We start from the raw sequence: 20,161 nt of genomic DNA on the forward strand, positions 1-20,161 counted from the left end.
AGGGTTGTGATCTCATGATTGCTACCTCTCCCATGTGCTAGTGAGGCTAGATATAGAAAGCTCATAACAGTTTTGACACATGACTAAGGAGTTGATGCAGGAGGAAGGACTTCATATTTTTGGATAATTGGGCTCTCTACCAGGGAGCTTGGGACCTGTACAGAAGGGATGGTTTGCACCTGAACTGGAGGGGCTTAATATCCTAGTAGGAAGGTTTGCTAATGCTGTGTGGGGGTGGGGTGGGGGATTATTTAAGCTAGAGTTTAAGGAGGATGGAAATCAGAGCTCAGAACAAATAGTTGAGTGGTTGTGGAGAAAAATGTCGTTAAGCCAACATGTGAAGTCTGGAATCGAAAGGTCGAGGATGGGGGACTGATGTTCTGAGCTCTGTATGTTTCAATGCAAGAGGTATTGCAGAAAAGGTAGATGAGCTTAGGGCATGGATCAGCATGTGAAATTATGAAATTGCAGTCATTAGTGAAACTTGGTTGCAGGAGGGGCAGCTCAATGTTTGGGGATCAGTTGTTTTAGAGCAGGAGGGATTTAAAAGGCAAGGGGTGGTATTACCAGTCAGGGAAAATATCGCAGCAGTGCTTGGTCAGGACAGACTGGAGAGTTCTTTGAATATGACTTTCTGGGTAGAATTGAAGAACAAGAAAGATATGACCATGTTAATGGGATTGTTTTATAGACCATCCCCTGACATAGTCACATTGACTCCCTCAGTGTTACAAAAACAAAGGAGCTGGCTGTGGACTACACAGGGAATGGAGACGGGCTAACCCCTATCGACATCAATAGATCTGGGTTTGAGAGGGGGAACACTTCTAAGTTCCTCGGCATAAACATCAGTGAGGATCTCACGTGGACTGTACATACCGGCTGTGTGGTGAAAAGGGCACAATAGCGCCTCTTTCACCTCAGACAGTTGAAGAAGTTTGGTATGAGTCCCCAAATCCTAAGAACTTTCTACAGGGGCATAATTGAGAGCATCTTGTCTGGCTGCATCATTGCTTGGATTGTGCTTCCCTCAATCGCAGGACTCTGCAAAGAGTGGTACGGACAGCCCAGCACATTTGTAGATTTGAACATCCCACTATTCAGGATGTTTATAGAGACAGGTGAGAATAAAGGTCCTGAAGGATCATTGGGGACCCGAGTCACCCCAACCACAAACTGTTCCAGCTGCTACTATCCAGGAAATGATACCGCAGCAGTTTGCAGAAACTCCAGCCATTGCTGCTCTGCTCTGCTGTCCTTCCTGCTAATGTCCCTTTCCAGTCAACCTTGGCCGGTTCCCCTCTCATGCCATTGTAATTTCCTTTATTCAACTGAAATACCGAAACATTGGAATTTAGTTTCTCCTCAGATTTCAAAGTGAACTCAATCATATTGTGATCACTGTTTCCCAAGGGTTCCTTAACCTTAAGCTCTCTTCACCTCCCCGCTTTTCACTTCATACCACACACCCCCCACACACACCTGTCTTCGCCTATCACCTACTATCTAGTCCTCTTCCTCTTCCTTATCACCTCCAGATCATTACACAACATCCAATCCAGCACAGCTGATCTCCTAGTGGGCTCAACAACAAGCTGTTCTAAAAAGCCATCCATTAGACATTCTACAAATTTTCTCTCTTGAGGTCTAGTACTGGCCTGGTTTCCCCAATCCACTTTCATGTTAAAAACCCCAATGATTATCATGACATTGCCCTTCTGACATGCCTTTTCTATCTCCTGCTGTAATTTGTAATCCACATCTTGGCTGCTGTTTGGATGCCTGTATACAATTGCCATCAGGGTCCTTTTACCCTTGCCATTTCTTAACTGGCTGGATAGGAGAGAGTTTGTCAAATGTGTTCAGGAAAGTTTCCTGAATAAGTACATAGAGGTCCCTATTCGAGAGTGATAGATTTCCTATCAAGGGAATGAGATAGAGCTGGTGACAGAAGTTTTTGTAGGTTAGAGGTTCCCAACCTTTCTTATGCCATGGACCCCTACCATTAACCCCTGGTGTAGGAGAGCACCATCTAGCGACCATAATGCTATTAGTTTCGAGGTAATTATGGAAAAGAATAGATCTAGTGCTCGGGTTGTGGTTCTAAATTGGAGAAAAGCCAACTTTGATGGTATCAGAAAGGATCTGGCAAGTGTGGATTGGAACAGGTTGTGTTCTGGCAAAGATGTACTTGTTAAAGAGGAGGCCTTCAACAGTAATATTTTGTGAGTGCAGAGTTTGTATGTTCCTGTCAGAATAAAAGGCAAGGATAACAGGTTTAGGAAACCTTGGTTTCCAAGAGATATTGAACCCCTGGTTAAGAAAAAGGAGGTGCATAGCAGGTGTAGGCAGGCAGGAATAAATGAGGTACTTGAGAAAAAGAAGTGCAAAAGAGCACTTAAGGAAATCAGGAGGGCTAAAAGAAGGCATGCGTTTGCTCTAGCAGACAAAGTGAAGGAGAATCCCTAAGAGCTTCCATGTATATATTAAGAGCAAGGGACAAAATTGGTCCCCTGGAAGATTAAGGTGATCATCTATGCATAGAGATGGGGGAGATCTTGAATGGATTTTTTTTTGCATCTGTATTTACTCAGAAGACGGACACAGAGTATATAGATGTGAGACAATGTAGCAGCGAGGTCATGGACCCTATACAAATTACAGGGGAGAAGCTGCTTGCTTGTAATAGGCAAATTAGAGTGGACGAATTCCCAGGGCCCGACAAGGTGTTCCCTGGAACCCCATGGGAGGCATGCGAAATTGTGGGGGCCAAGCAGAGATATTTAAATCGTCCTTAGCGACAGGTGAGTTGCTGGGTGATTGGTTGATAGCTAATGTTCCTTTGTTGTTTAAGAAAGACTAAGAATAAGCCTGTAAATTATAGGCCGGTGAGCCCGACATCAGTAGTGGAAAAGCTATTGGAAGGTATTCTAAGGGATCAGATATGTATTTGAGTGATCAGGGAATGATTTAAGATAGTCAACATGGCTTTGTGTATGGTAAGTTGTGTCTAACCAATCTTAAAGAGTTTTCGAGGAAGTTAACAGGAAAGTTAATGAAAGCAAGGCAGTGGATGTTGTCTACATGGACTTCAGCAAGGCCACTGACTGTGTATTTGTGGTCATCTGCTTCTGAAGGCCACTTGTCTACTTGTGTGAACTGCACTTGTACTTCTAGTTCCCTCTGTTCCACAACGCTCGTCAGTGGCCTGCTATTCACAGTACAAGTCCTACCCTGGCAGTGGATCACCTCAGACTTAACTAAGTTGAAGTCTATTTGTCATTCCTTAGCCGTTCTTTACAATTCATTGTAACCTGCTTCACTATCAACAAGACTCCATAATTTAGTATCATTAGCAAATCTGCTATTCATGCCCTGTATATTCATATATAAATGATTTGCATAAATAAAGATACTTCTTCTTTGGTATGTATGTATGTATGTGCCTTCTGTGTTGCTCCCAGAAATATAAAGAATAAGAGGTCTTAACACTGACCCTCTGGGGCACCACTCCAGTCATATTCCTTTGGTCAGAGAATTGACCTTCAACTATTAGCCTTTGCACATGACCCTCTTCTTCCTATCGTCAAGCGAATTCTGAAGACACTAAATTCTCGTCTCTAAATATCGATTCTTTATTCCTCTCTAGAGATCTGCCTGACCTGCTGAGTTCCTTCAGAATTTTGTGCATTTTATTCTGAATACACCTTGCTAGCTTCCCCCGAATCCCTTGCAACCTAACCTTCCAGATCAGCTTTACTAAAGTCGGTACAAATAATTTCTACTGCTCGACCTTTATCTATCCCTTACCTCTTTGAAAAACTCCAAAAAATTCATCAGACATGACCTCACATGCAGAGAACCATGCTGATTATTCCTGATCAGGCGTTGACTATCCAATCATGGCAGTGTCTCTACTTCCTTAGCAGTTTGCGAACATTCCGCATCACATCTAAAACTTTGACAAACTTCTATAGATGTATATTGACTGGCTGCACCAATACTGTTGAACAGAAAATACTACAAAAAGTAGTGAATGTGGCCCTTCTGGACGAAATATTGTTGCAGGAAAGCAGCAACCTTCATCAGGGACACCCACCACCCAGGTCATGCTCTCTTCTCGCTGCTGCCATCAGGAAGAAGATCCAGGAGCCTCAGGACTCATACCACCAGTTCAGGAACACTTATTACCTCTTAACCATCAAGCTCTTGAACCACAAGGGATAACTTCACTCAACTTCACATGCCCCATCATTGAAATGTTCCCACATCCTATGGACTCACTTTTAAGTACTCTTCATCTCGTGTTTTCAATATTTATTGCTTATTTATTATAACTATTTGTTTATTTTTGTATTTGCACATTAAAATTCTTGGCCTTCTGCAACTCCACATAATGGCAGCCACTTCAGTTACTTGGCCCATCTCATTCCCTAAGACGAGGTATTGCTCTTTCCTAAGTAGGCTCCTATGTGTGAAGAAACTGTCTTGTATGCACTGCACGAATGCTGTCTCTGAGGCCCTTTGCGTATTAGGTGGTCGAGTCGATTATCAGAAAAACAGAAATCTTCCTCTAGCCTGATACTACTATTCTCACAACTATGTGCAAATTCTTGACACATCTTCTCCCTGAGTTCCTGTTAATTATTATGGGGTCTATGATATAGTCCTATCAAGGTGACCAGCCCCTTTTTATTTCTAAGGTCTCCCCAAATGGGTTGCTAGATGATCCCTCAAGAATATCTTCTCAAAGCACTGCTGTTATGTACACCTGCAGCAAAAAGGAAACATCCCATCCACTCTTACCTGTTCCTCTGACTTGCCCAAAGTATTGGTAACCCGGATTATTGAGCTGCCTGTCCTGTCCTTCTCTCAGCTACATCTCTGTTAAGGCCAGAATATCCTAGTCCCTCAGTTCAACCACTTTACATCTTGGAAATCTGTCCTGCCTTTTGTTAACTAAACCTCGGTCCTGAATGAGGCAATAGAGTTTCACTCTCCATCATTTTTAGCATTTATTCCCTCTTGCTAGTGCACCACAGTTGCAGAATTTGTTGTATAAGGTGCTCCACATTCAAATTTTGACAATTTCCAAATCAGTGATCACTAGCCAGAGAAAAAGGGTACCAATCATATGAGAACCTCAACTGCAAGCTTTCAGCGAAGCCATGATCCTTCCTTGAAATGTATTTGCAATTATTCATTAAAGTTGTGAAAATATTGGAATTTCCCTGTATAACACCACTGACAATTTCTCCCTAGGCAGTTGTGCAGCATTAGGGATGACTTGCTTCCACTTTTCCCTGGGTTCTGTATGAGATGACTCAGATATAACATTAAAACTTCTTGAATATGAGAAGATCCAACCTGATTTTTTTTTACACAGTCAGCTTGGTCCATTTCAACTGCTGAAGTTAACACGGTGATCTTAAACATAATCTTAAACATCTCAAACTACTTTTTTATTGTGAGACTAAGCAAGTTAGCCTAAGATGGATAAAGTGTTGGACCAAAATAATTCAGAATTAATCAGTGCAAGTACAACTGCCCACCAGCTTCAGCAATTATTCCTTTTGTCATGGCTGCATCATGTTATACCATAAGATGCACTGCAGCAACTTGGGAAAGCTTTGTTTACTGCATCCCCCAAATGTTTAATTGCTTAGATGTGACTGAAACCTAAATATTTTATAAAAGTGTATACCAGCCAAACCATATCAAATGTAAAGTTGAATTATTTTGGGTATATTTGGATTTGATAGCCAGGCTGAAGGTCACTATTGAGGATCTGGGGACTCTGGTATAAGTAGAGCATGTGGATTCTATGTGTGAGTAGGTAATTTAGTATGCTATGTACTCCAGCTGCTGTTTGTGCGTGGCCACAAAACTCAAGGCCTGTATAGTTTTTCTGGCTGCTGTTTCTCCACCACTTTTGATGGTCAGGAACTAGATGTGATTTTGTAAAGACTTTACACTTTCACAGGGAGGTTTTCTTTGTTCTCCTGGAGTTCCCTGATCATGAATGAACACAGATTATTTATTTCAAAAGTCTGCTGTCTCTTAATTCCTATTTCTCAGCTGAGCTCTTTCAAGGTATTTACTACGTGCTCCCCAACTTTGGTTAGCTTGGGGAAAATCCTGTGAAATACAAGCAGAAATTTCTAACATTAAGGACACTGAAACCATTGACTTAACTAGCCACTGCAAAACATGATTTCCCAACCACTGATTTGATCTCTAACCGTGGGCTGTTTGGTAATAACATGGTTGATGACTACATGGGTCTTGGATACTGTATATCTCTACTAACACTGTGACTTTTTTTTGTTTCTCATCTCCAAAACATCACCAGATTCTGCCCCCCTATATTATTCCTTTATTTAACTCGACCCACCTGAAATTCTCTTGTCTTTTTTGCACTCACCAGGTCTCATATGTTGGGGACTTCTTAAAGTCAAGTTTATTGTCATCTGCACAAGGATATGTGCGCTGGGGCAATGAAAAACTTATTTGTAGTAGCATTACAGGCACCTGGCATCAGATACATAACAAAGGAGAGACATAAATTATACAAAATTATTCAAGAAAGAAACCAAACCCCTTATTTCACTGAGCCACGTAGGTCTTTTTAAAAAAAATTCTCAGCTTAATATTCACTGCACCTCCACCCCTACCTGACTGCCATGACCTTGCCCTTCATCTTTAAAATATTCTCTGGCTTTTTGGCAATTCCTAATTTTAATCACCTTATCACTAACGTCCCAACACTTGTGCTCTGGACATTTCTTTCTAAATCTTGCTGTTATTCCACCATATGCGGAGTATTGGTAGCTCGGTTTGGCTATTTGGAAGTTTGGTTGATTGCTGTGTTCTTTTTACTCCTATATTGTGCTGCTTAATAGTTTTTATTTAGACCAGGTATCTAACCATCTGTCTCCATTTGTGGATTGAAAAGAAACGTGTTTGAGAATACTCCTGTGAAGTGCCTTAGAATATTACAGTAATCTAAGTTGTTGCACTTAGCAGTTAAATGGTTTTAAATTTGAAGAAGAATGAATAAACTTTTTAAAGAACCAAATACGCAAACCAACTTGTGGCAGTGATTCATTTTGTGTGCGTAAGCTTTGTAAATATTTGTTACTGATCATTTAAAGACGTACTGTGGCACGAGCAAACATGTTCCCATCTTATTTCTCTCACTGTTATAGCTACAGTAGTGAAGTGGTTAGCATGACGCTATTACAGCTTGGGGCGTCAGAGTTGAATTCTGGTGTCCTCTGCAAGTACGTTTGTAGGTTCCTTCCCGTGTGCACGTGGGTTTCCTCCTAAAGTCCAAGATGTACTGGTTAATAGGTTAATTGGTCATTGGAAATTGTGCTGTGATTAGGCTAGGGTTAAAATCATTGGGTTGTTGGACAGCGTGGCTCAGGCTAGATCGGCCTATTCTGTGCTGTATCTCTAAATAAATAGACCTGTTTAAAAATATATAATGCAAAACACAAGATAGGAGCACAAAAAGGCCACCGGTCTCATAAGCCTGCTGTATCTTTCCATATTTTTAGACTTCGTCCCATGCAACTGGCTCTCAATTTCCTGAACTTTCAAAAAATTTACCAATCTCCCGCGACACCTCCAGTGATTAGTCTCCGTAACACTTTGATAGAGATGGGAATACACAAAATTGACAAAGGGCTTTTGTAGTAATGCATTTGTATACTGATTTTGCATTGTGCTATTTTCCTCATAAGTTTGTCACTTGAGAAATAATTGTTAATTGTATGCTTCATTTCATTTTAAGCACTACCTAACTTCTTATTTTCAGATTTACCTGAGGGAACTGTCGCAAAGACATTCTCAGCACTGCAAGCAGCAAGGCATGAGCAAGCAGAACGGACTATTTTGATTAGCTGTCCTCCCAATGTCACTGAAAAGAAATTCTACAAATACTTAGCGAGCTATGGAGCGATCAATAAATATTTCTTCTATGAAACTTTCGTAAGTGCTGTAAACCAGAACCTAAAAATTGAGTTACAAACTATTACGAATTTAAGTAAAATTGCCCCCTGGACACTACGGTTAGAAATGTTACTACAGGAAAGTGGTTCTGAAGTAAAAGACAGTCATGATGCTATTGAATGGCAAATAACAACAATGGGGGTAATGCCTTATTATCGCACTTAATTCTAATGCTAGTATGGTTTCTATAGAGAGAAAGTGTACAATAATGTAGTGCAGTATACTTCTATACCCTGATTTTGTAAAAAAAAATGCTGAAGTATTTTATGTGCGTGATACTTCTTGAAATCATGTACTTTGCCCACTATATGTTCAATTAATTATACGATTCAGCATATTTTCATTTTAATAATGATTTTTATTTTCAATGATTCAGCTGTATTCAGAACCTATTTATGTCATGCTAAAATTAATGTTTAATGCATGCAACAACGTGCTTAGTAACATGCTTACTGCAAATTCTTTGAAATGTCATACAACCTTTCTTTAGTAGGATGAGTTTTGCATTACTGTTTTAGTTTTGATGGTATACAAATTTGTGTGATTAAGAACAATCACAGTTTATTTCTTACTTTTTTCTTAATGTTCCACAGGGCATTTATGCACTTGTGGAGTTCTCTAATAAGGAAAGTATAGAAGCAATCCAACACTCTTCCGCTATCCCAAGCCTCCGGCATGAATGTGCTATTCCATTCAAATCCAGATTTTTCAACTTGAGGAATACCTATCTTGGATCGCTGACTTCCACTCATCCTTCTCTACCACTGCTTAAACAATCCATCATCCCTCTTAATGAACTCCGACAGAAACTTTCTGGGGCCAAGAGTGTAAGTTAGTAAATAATTTATTATTGTCATGTTCTTTGTTTTGCTTGCTATCCATGCGGACTATTTCATTACATTAGTGAATTGTGGCATTATAAGCAAAAACAATAACAATGCAAGATAAAGTGTTAGAGTTACAGAGAAAGTGCAGGCAGAAAATAAGATGGAAGGTAGATTAGGTGGAATCTGAGGTTGTGTCCATCTTATTATACTAGAGGACCATTCCATAATATTACAACAGTGAGAACTTTGTGTTTCATTTATATTGAAACGGCAGTGAAACTTGATAAGTAACTTCACTTGTTCAATAATGTGATGGAATTCAATATCTCAGTCAAAGTCAAATTTATTATCAGAGTACGTACTTATCACCACATACAACTGTGAGATTTGTTTTCTTTTTCTGCCAACATACTTAGCAAATCTATAGAACAGTAACAGTGAGCTGTAAACATCTAGAACTGTAAACAAATTGTGTAAGTGCAGATATAATTAAATAATGAGCTTGAAATAACAGTATAACAGAGTCCTTAAATGAGTGTAACTATCCCCTTTTGTCCAAGAGTTGAGGGGTGGTATCTGTTCTTTAACTTGGTGGTGTGAGTCCTGAGGCAAATGAATCTTCTACCTGATGGCAGTAGCGAGAAAAGAGCATGGCCTGGGTGGTGAGGATCCTTGATGATGGATGCTCCTTTTCTATAACAAAGTTTCATGTAGATGTGCTCAATGGTTGGGAGGGTCTTGCCTCTGGTGTACTGAGCCAAATTCACTAACTTTTATAAAAGTTGCTGGTGAACGCAGCAGGACGGGCAGCATCTCCAGGAAGAGGTACAGTTGACCTTTCTGGCTGACGAAGGGTCTTGGCCCAAAATATTGACTATACCTCTTCCTGGAGATGCTGCCTGGCCTGCTGCATTCACCAGCAACTTTTATGTGTGTTGCTTGAAATTCCAGCATCTGCAGATTTCCTTGTGTTTGTGTTCACTGACTTTTGTAGGATTTTCCATTCAAAGGCATTGGTGTTCCCATACCAGGCCGTTATGCAGCCAGTCAGCACACTTTCCACCACACATCTATAGAAGTTTGTCAAGGTTTTTGATGACGTGCCAGACCTCCGCAAACTCCTGAGGAAGTAGTGGCGTTTTCTTCGCAATAATATTTATACGATGGGTCAAGGACAGGTCCTCTGAGATAGCGACACCAAAGAATTTAAAGTTTCGGATCCTCTCCACCTCTGATCCTCCGATAATTACTGGCTTGTGGACCTCCGGTTTACCTCTTCTGAAGTCGACAATCTTGATTATATGCTGTGATGTGGGTGATGGATTTTGAACTTGTTGCTTAGAAACCTCAAATAATTTTCTTTAATTTATTTTACATTTTAACCTCCTTTGTCCAGGACACCTTCTAGTGATCTTGAGCTGCCGAGCTCAATGGATACGATTAGATATTCCTGTGTCAGCCTGATAGGGCTGAAAATCACAACTGGTCTGTATGGTTAATAAAGATGTCTTAATGTGATTGAATAAACTATCACTGCTTAAAACCGATGGAAACAATGCCAGTTGTGGCCATACTTCTCGCCGGATTCCACGTAGGAAGCATGGCTGCAGGTCAGGTATCAAGTGCGTTTAAGAAACAAGGTTTTATACTCCAAATACCGACTATCTTGCTGGCAAATGTACAGTCTCTAGTAAATAAAATCAAAGATCTCAGAGCTAGGGTGCTGTATCAGAGGGACATAAGGACCATGTATGTCCTTTGCTTCACAGAATCCTGGCTAATCCCTTTCTTATCGGACGCAGCAATTCAATAGATGGGTTTATTACACGCTGTCAAGATAGGGCTATCGAGTCTCTGAAAAGCAGAAGTGGAGGTGCATGCCTCATGATCAACTTCTCTCGGTGCAAACATGTAACAGTGAAGTCCCAATTCTGCTCACCAGACCTGGAATATCTCGTAATTAAGTGCCGTCCATTTTACCTGCCGCGGGAGATTTCCGTGATCATTTTGGTAGCAGTCTATGTTCCACCTCAGGCAATGTCAAATGATTTGAGCAATGGGATCACAGGCACAAAACGACACACCCCGCTAGCTTTACCATCATTTTGGGGGATTTTAACCAGGCTAGCCTGAAAATAAAAATCACTAAATAATTACCATCACTTGCTGTACCAGAGGAAGCAACACACTGGGCCACTGTTAGACCACCATCAAGAATGCCTACTGTGCTATTCCACGTCCTCACTTTGGAAAGTCTGATCACTTGGCTGTACTTCTACTCCCTGAGAATAGGCAGAGACTGAAGACTGCAGCACCTGTAGTGAGGACTAAGAAGGTATGGACAGGGGAAGCTCAGGAGCACTTACAGGACTGCTTTGTTTTGGGGGACTGGACTGTATTCAGGGATTCATCTTTGCATCTGGGTGAATATGCCGTAGTTGTTACCGACTTCATTAAAATCTGTGTAGGTGAGTGTGCCTACAAAAACTTGCAGTACATTCCCAAACCAAGAGCCATGGCTGAACCAGGAGGTATGTTGTCTACTGAGAGCTAGATCTATGTCATCTAAATCTGCTGACCCAGGTACGTTTAAGGAAACCAGGTACGACTTGTAGAGGGCTATTTAAAGGGTGAATTAGGATGCATGTCCACTGTAGCAGGGTTTGCAAGATGTTACTTCCTACAGAGTGAAACCCACCAGCATGAATGGCAGCGATGCGTCACTACCAGATGAGCTCAAAGCCTTCTATGCCCACTTTAACCATATAACAATTACAGCACGGAAACAGGCCATCTCGGCCCTTCTGGTCCATGCTGAACTCTTACCCTATCCAACTTAAGAGAGAAAATAACTACAGCTGTGAGGATCCCTGTTGCACCCAGTGATCCTGTGATCTCTGACTCGGAGGCTGATATTGGGCTGTCTTTAAGGAAGGTGAACCCTCGCAAGGTGGCAGGCCCCAATGGAGTACCTGGTAAGGCTCTGAAGGGATGTGCTAACCAACTGGCGAGTGTATTCAAGGACATTTTCAACCTCCCACTGCTACTGTTAGAATTTCCCTCCTGCTACAGAAAGGCAACAATTATACCAGTGCCTAAGAAGAGTAGTGCGACCTGCCTTAATAACTATCGCCCAGTAGCACTCACATCTATGGTGATGAAATGCTTTGAGAGGTTGGATGTGGCTAGAATGAACTGCCTCAGTGAGAACCTGGAGCCACTGCAATTTGCCTATCGCCGCAATAGGTCTGGGGCATTCGCAATCTCAGAGGCTCTTCACACAGCCTTAGATCACCTGGAGAATACAAACACCTATATCAGGATGCTGTTTGTTGACTATAGCTCAGCATTTAATGCCACCATTCCCACAATCCTGATTGATATGTTACAGAACCTGGGCCTCTGTACCTTTCTCTGCAATCGGATCCTCATCTTCCTAACTGGAAGATCACAATCTGTGTGGATTGGTGATAATATTATCTTCTCACTGACAGTTAACACTGGCGCACCTCTGAGGTGTGTGTTAGCCTACTGCTCTACTCTCTCCATACCTATGACTGTGTGGCTAGGGAACGCTCAAATACCATCTATAAATTTGCTGATGATACAACCATCATCTGAGATGATACAAAAATCTGAGGTGGAGATCAGAGGGCATACAGGAGCAAGATATACCGACTAGTTGAGTGGTGCCGCAGCAACAAACTTGCTCTCAATTTCAGTAAGATGAAAGAGCTGATAGTGGACTTCAGGAAGGGCAAGACAAGGGAACGTGAACCAATCCTCATAGAGGGATAAGAGAGAATGAACAATTTCAAGTTCCTGGGTGTCAAGATCTCTGAGGATCTAACCTGGTCCCAATATATTGACGCAGCTATAAAGAAGGTAAGACAGTGGCTGTATTTTATTTGGAGTTGGAAGAGATTTGGTTTGTCAACTAAAACACTCAAACTGCTATAGATGTATCATGGAGAGCATTCTGACAGGTTGCATCACTGTCTGGTATTGGTGGGGTGGGTGTGTGGCTACTGCATAGGACCGAAAGCAGCTACAGGAAGTCGTAAAATTTGTCAGCCCCATCTTGGGTACTAGCTTCCATCATACCTAAGACATCTTCAAGGAGCGCTGCCTCAGGAAGACAACATCCTCTTATTGTTACCATCAGGAAGGAGGTACAGAAGCCTGGAGGCACACACTCAATGATTCAAGAACAGCTTCTTCCCCTCTGCCATATGATTCCTAAATGGACATTGAACCCATGAACACTATCTCACCTTTATTATTTCTGTTTTTGCACTATTTTTAATTTAACTATTTAATATGCATGTACATGTTAGTAATTGGATTAGTAATGATGGAGTGTGAGGTTGATTTGGTGCTGTGATCCATGTTTTGTAAGAAAACAACCTGTGACATTTTGATTTGCCTTTTCACACCTAGATTGAGGCGTGTGCTTAGAACTTAAACACTTCAGGTACAGGAAAAAAACAAGATTTTATAAGCTGTACAAGTCTTTTAATTGGATACGTAATATGTGTTTTACCTGAGGGCTGTAGATTTACTATTGTTGGGATTTTTTCTCTCAGATAGATGAACAATTGTACACTGTCCTCAACGAGAGCCAGCTTACTGAAGAGAACATACGCCTTCGTTTCCTTGTTTGCTCCTTGCTGAAGGAAGTTGCAGCAGCTTACTTTCCAGAATGTTCAATTAAACCATTTGGATCATCTGTGAATAACTTCGGCAAGATGGGCTGTGATCTAGACATGTTTTTGGATCTGAACAGCATTAGTGGAAGAAATAACACCAAGGTAAAAAGTACTGTAATTCAAGAGAGGGAATTGAATTTTCATGCTTTTCAATCAAAATCATATTACATAAAATCATTCTATTTATCAGTTTTTAGTTATATAATATATTCAAGCAATTGAAACTGCTGATTTACAGTATTTCTCAATTGTAATGACTACTTGATGGTGCCAAGCGGTATTGGGGTAGGAAGCAGAATGGAAATGTTAGCAGTGTTTAATGAATCACAGACAATGAAGGTCACAGGGGAAGCAAACATGGAAATGGTATCAAGTCTGTATGTGGATGATTCATTAATTAGGGTAACTTTTCTCTCTGTGGTAGATTTTAAAAAAAAGTTTTTTACAAAAACAAGTACTGTAGTTTTAAAAGTTAGGTGATAGTAACTCAAACTTTTTTTTTCCAATATGCTTCATAAATATTTTCTTAATTTTTAAAGTGTTAAAAACATGAATATGCCAAGAGTTTCACTATTTTGGGTTTGTCTCCTACCTGGATTCTGTAACTTTGTCTTCAAAGTAAACTAATATTAAATTCATGAAACTTTTAGTTTGTATTTTCTCATCAGAACTTTTAAAACACATGTCAAATTCATGTGAGTTATTTTTTATACAATTTGTACATTTTTTATGACAAAGAACTGCTGCTCCAACACTTCTGTCATTACCACATGCAACACATTTTAGAGACCAGTCAAGTTCTTTCAAACAACTGCTTATGTGGTTGCCATGGAAATGAGAAGTCACAGGGAAGCATGTGGCTGTCATGGCAGAAGACTGACATTTTGATGTTCAGAAGTGTGAGTAATTTAAAGATTTATACCTCCTGATCTGAGAGTATGTTTATTATGTTACCACCAAATGAGTTACTATTTGAGTGTTTTAATTGAAAAATAAATAACTTCACTATATTTCTGTATATTTGAATGACACTTACAAGCTAGCTATCCAGTCGCATTAGCAAATGTAAGACTTAGCCAACTTTTTCTTTTAAAAAAAAGAGTAATGTCATTACCATCGTATCTCATTATCATCACACAACTGGCTGTGATGGTAAATACAGAGAGGTGGTACAGACAGATCAATTTTTTATCAGCTTTACTTCTATTAAAGTATAAAGCTGAACACCAGAATCCTCAAAAATGAAGGTGAAGAAACAAATACATCCAAATCCCAAGGGCCTAAGGAAGACACTGCTCTTCCACAATGTGATGCTCTCTGTGCTTAAAAAAACGTATCAGCAATTAGGCATGAAAGACAAGCAAATAGTGTCGAAGATTCCGGCTGTAAAAAGCAGAACAGCAACTTGGATTCTCTGCCAAGATAATGTGTAAAACAGAAAAAAAGGCCTGCTGGTCTTAAGTTCTACAGGAATTATTGGTGCATTTTGGAGAGTCACACAAACAAATCTCTCTCCACAAAGGAGTAGCCTACACTGGCAGTGGTGTAATCTCAGTGTTCATTCTCACTTACCAGCGAGGCACGATCCTGCAGCTGTATGGGCACATCTCTCTCATGTGCTTGCCTACTTCAAGGAGTAGAACTCCTCTGCAACCACTCTCCATGTCATAAGTGACGGCCCAACAGCTCAGTACCACTCCACAAAGGATTACTACTTTCTATCCACTCTGCCATTTCAGTATGGATTCAGCAGTGTGACCTGGAACTTACTGGAGGCCAGGCATGGCAAAGGGCCAGCAGACAGAATCGAGGCAGCAGATAAATGGACTGCAGATGCTCTTGTTGCTCAAGGAGTCTGTCTCCCAAGTGGTGAAGTCCTCTTCAACGTTATATCGAAGGAGCAATTGAAGATCAAGCAGAGGATATTTTGGAAAAGGATGATCTACCAAAACTGGAGAAAATTGACAACAAATGAGGGAATTTTTGTGCAAAGTATAGGGGATTGTACTCTTAAGAGAGAATTAGAACACCAGAGAGCCGCTGTTGGCAAAGGAAAAGATGAAAACCCTACCAACATAAATTGGCAAATCTTTGTAGATTGTTTCTTTGACATTGCAAGCAAGTACTGCAACTTTGCTGCTGCCTGTAAAGGTCTATACCGATGTTTGTTGAAGTAATCATGTCTGACGAATCTCATAGAATTTTTTGAGGATGTAACTAGTAGAGTGGATAGGGGAGAACCAGTGGATGTGGTATATTTGGATTTTCAAAAGGCTTTTGACAAGGTCCCACATAGGAGATTAGTGTGCAAACTTAAAGCACACGGTATTGGGGGTAAGGTATTGGTGTGGGTGGAGAATTGGTTAGCAGACAGGAAGCAAAGAGTGGGAATAAACGGGACCTTTTCAGAATGGCAGGCGGTGACTAGTGGGGTACCGCAAGGCTCAGTGCTGGGACCCCAGTTGTTTACAATATATATTAATGACTTGGATGAGGGAATTAAATGCAGCATCTCCAAGTTTGCGGATGACACGAAGCTGGGTGGCAGTGTTAGCAGTGAGGAGGATGCTAAGAGGATGCAGGGTGACTTGGATAGGTTGGGTGAGTGGGCAAACTCATGGCAGATGCAATTTAATGTGGATAAATGTGAAGTTATCCACTTTGGTGGCAAAAATAGGAAAACAGATTATTATCTGAATGGTGGCCGATTAGGAAAAGGGGAGGTGCAACGAGACCTGGGTGTCATTATACACCAGTCATTGAAAGTGGGCATGCAGGTACAGCAGGCGGTGAAAAAGGCGAACGGTATGCTGGCATTTATAGCGAGAGGATTCGAGTACAGGAGCAGGGAGGTACTACTGCAGTTGTACAAGGCCTTGGTGAGACCACACCTGGAGTATTGTGTGCAGTTTTGGTCCCCTAATCTGAGGAAAGACATCTTTGCCATAGAGGGAGTACAAAGAAGGTTCACCAGATTGATTCCTGGGATGGCAGGTCTTTCATATGAAGAAAGACTGGATGAACTGGGCTTGTACTCGTTGGAATTTAGAAGATTGAGGGGGGATCTGATTGAAACGTATAAGATCCTAAAGGGATTGGACAGGCTAGATGCAGGAAGATTGTTCCCGATGTTGGGGAGGTCTAGAACGAGGGGTCACAGTTTGAGGATAGAGGGGAAGCCTTTTAGGACCGAGGTTAGGAAAAACTTCTTCACACAGAGAGTGGTGAATCTGTGGAATTCTCTGCCACAGCAAACTGTTGAGGCCAGTTCATTAGCTATGTTTAAAAGGAAGTTAGATATGGCCCTTGTGGCTACAGGGGTCAGGGGGTATGGAGGGAAGGCTGGGTTCTGAGTTGGATGATCAGCCATGATCATAATAAATGGCGGTGCAGGCTCGAAGGGCCGAATGGCCTACTCCTGCACCTATTTTCTATGTTTCTATGTAATGGTTGAAAAATTAGAATCCTATATCCAATAGTGTAGCAGCTCTTAGGTGGTGTGCTTGGTCACAATTGATTAAAGCAATACTGATCATTAAACCTGAAGAATAAAAATGTTACCCGATATCCTTGGGAGAGCAAAATACTGAGTTTGTTCGGTAGTATAATAGCAAGATTAATATTGTATGCTTTGACGTAAGACATTTTCATAATCTTGTAAGAGTATAAAGTATTAAGACAAAATCCTTGAGTATTGGTTCAGAGTTTGAAAACTGCTTTTAATGTTATTTCATGAGTAAGAATGTTTACTACTTTCCTAGAAAATCGAGTCACTGCTATATTTACATTCGTTGCAATTACTGAAGTCTGAGCCACTATCTGCTCATACGTGCAGAGGCGGAGTAGACAGCTAATCCCAAAGTGTTAGAAAACACTTGTTGCTGCAAGCTGTCCTTAATGATTCATCAGAACCTATCAGCTGACTTTTATGAATTCCCCTTGTAGTCTGTTGGTGCTTAGGTTATGTAGATTAATATTCTTTGTAAATTTTGATTTTGAAATAACTTACTGATAAATAAAAAGTCATTTTACCTTTCCTTAATAGATCGTCAGACGTAGGAGCAGAATTATGCTATTCAGCCCATCGATCTGATGAAAATTAAAAGTGTTATTTCTAATGTTACTTACAACAATATGAAAAACAATCACAGAAAAATATTTTATTTTAATAAGCTGGTTATTAGTTACTTTTAAGTGTTGCTTATGGAATCTGCCATATAACATGCCTCACTTGCCTTCTATTTGTAAATAACATTGTAAATATAGATACATGCTTAAAGCCATGTATAGTATATTCTCTGATGATGTCTGAGAAGAAAATGACAAAAAAATCAGTTGAAAGGGAAAATGGTGATATAAAATGGTCCTACCAGTGTCTGGGGTTCAACTTTACCAACACATTTGTAAAAGAAGTACATCCTTGGTATCTCAGAAATCCCTGAACAGACTTCAGGTATCTTAATTGATTTTCATTGTTTTGTTTCCCTCCGTGTATTTTGTGGAGTTCAGACCCAAGGCAGAAGTACCTCGTATCGAAATGTTATTCCCTGGGCAAAACCTTGGAAATGGCTCATCAGTGGAATTATGAGAATGCCTTCACCACAAGCACTGTGGCTGATCAAGGAGCTAACCTTTATTTTTGAGGTCAAAGGGTAATGGGAAATAAATAGTAGGCTTTATGCAATGCGGCTGCCTTGACAAAGTGAATAGGCTTAAAAATATTGCAGCTAGACAAGTATGAGGGGTGATTGATAAGTTTGTGGCCTAAGGTAGAAGGAGTCACTTTTAGAAAACCTAGCACATTTACTTTTACACTTAATCCAGCGGTCGTGGAGCATACGGATCCCTTCTTTGTAGAAGTGGTCCATAGCAGGGGTGATTGGTAAGTTCATGGCCTAAGGTAGAAGGAGATGAGTTATACAGCTCTCGTTGCATGCACATTCAGTTCTACTCTTTGAGTGAAAATGCAGAAAGTTTGAAGTTAATAACTCATCTCCTTCTACCTCATCACCCCTGCTGTGGACCACTTCTGGAAGTCCATGATGCTGACTTCTATAAAGAAGGGATCCGTCTGTTCCACGACTGCTGGACTAAGTGTGTAAATGTAGGAAAAATAAATGTGCTAGGTTTTCTAAAATTGACTCCTTCTACCTTAGGCCACGAACTTATCAATTACCCCTTGTATAATACCTTGCTATTTCCTGTAATGAACAGATCTTAGCATTTTTAAAAAAGAATTGACTGGTGCAATTCGGTTCTCCTTTTGAAGATTCTAGCTCTTCCTGGCTTTCCACTTCTTGGAGCTTCATGTGCTTGACATCATGGAGGTATCTAATCTCCATCGACTTCATTTGCAATTACAGGCAACCCTCCACGTTATTGCCTTTGGATAACAAAAGTTCACCCTTACAGAATTTTCAAATAATTATCTAAGAATTATACATGTGGAGTAAAATTTGTTCTTGCAATAAATGTTAAAGGGTAGAAATAATGCATCATGCATTGCACAATGTTTTAATTCCCTTGTTAAGTTGATGTTTTGTGATTTTTAAGGATGCCTAGGATGAATCAGAATTTGTAGATTCTGAGTGTAATTTACGATTAAGTTAATTGCTTACATTTATTTCCATTTGTAGCATTTATCAGCTGCACCTACAATAACATGAGATCTGGTGTGCAATCAGAGGAGTCAAATGTCCTTGCACGTCATTGGAAGTTTGAAGAATGATAATAAGCAGAGCTATTTGCCGAATAGTTTCCTTCTTGTTTAGACAGGAGGTGCTTTCTCCATGGAGTACCAGACGAAACGGGTGGCATCAGAGCGGGTGGTAACACAGAGCATCCTTTCTGTGATAGGGGAATGCATTGATCAGTTTGCCCCCGGCTGTACAGGAATGCAGAAGATACTCAATGCTCGATGCCCATTGGTGCGGTTTTCTCATCAGCCTTCAGGATTTCAATGTGACCTCACTGCCAATAATAGGTGAGAAATACCAAAGTTAAAGCATCTTTCTTTTACTTAATTTATCTGTATTACCTTTTGACTCTTTGCATGTTAATTTTTTGAGGTAACTCTACTCATGGCAGGCATTGAAAACTGGTACTAAAGAGAGCTAGTTGTTGCACCACTGTAGTTATCGTGATCGCTGCAAGTGAATCATTCTAGGTCTCCTTTCTAAAAGCCATACCTGAAATTTGGAAATTGAATTTGATTCTAAATACTTCAAGCTTAACTATGGTTTTGACCTTGGCTTAGTGATGGTATTCTTACTCTTATGTCAGAGTTAAGCCACAGTTTCATCAGAAGTTCTCTGTTTTCTTGGATGGTTGTAAGATTTGCCCTGAAAAGAAGCTGTGGAGGTTTTTGAAGCCGATGGATAGCAATCAACAAACATAACTTTTCAGAGCAGTATGCAATTATATATTATTGCATTCCTGCACCTTACTCTAATCTTAAAAGTACTTAACTTTTCATGAAAAACAGCAAGATTATCAGTTCATTTTTCTTTGAATTTTCAGAATTTGAAATTGTGGCAAAAATAATTTTTTTTGGGCTACTGTTTATTTACTATTGTGCATTTCTTAGCAAACTTATGAAGAGGTGAGGTA

At 40.4% G+C, this 20,161-nt stretch overlaps 1 protein-coding gene across 1 annotated transcript in view; it reads left to right on the forward strand.

Annotated features, from left to right (window-relative positions):
- Positions 1-20,161, forward strand: part of mtpap (mitochondrial poly(A) polymerase) — a 40,551-nt gene that overhangs the window by 2,317 nt on the left and 18,073 nt on the right. Inside the window, exons 2-5 of the mRNA XM_063044299.1 lie at positions 7,823-7,995; positions 8,610-8,843; positions 13,430-13,654; positions 19,324-19,535. Coding sequence (XP_062900369.1) covers positions 7,823-7,995; positions 8,610-8,843; positions 13,430-13,654; positions 19,324-19,535 — 844 coding nt within the window. The remainder of the gene's footprint in view (positions 1-7,822; positions 7,996-8,609; positions 8,844-13,429; positions 13,655-19,323; positions 19,536-20,161) is intronic.

This window comes from Mobula hypostoma, chromosome 3 (assembly GCF_963921235.1).
Source record: "Mobula hypostoma chromosome 3, sMobHyp1.1, whole genome shotgun sequence".
Taxonomy (NCBI): domain Eukaryota; kingdom Metazoa; phylum Chordata; class Chondrichthyes; order Myliobatiformes; family Myliobatidae; genus Mobula; species Mobula hypostoma.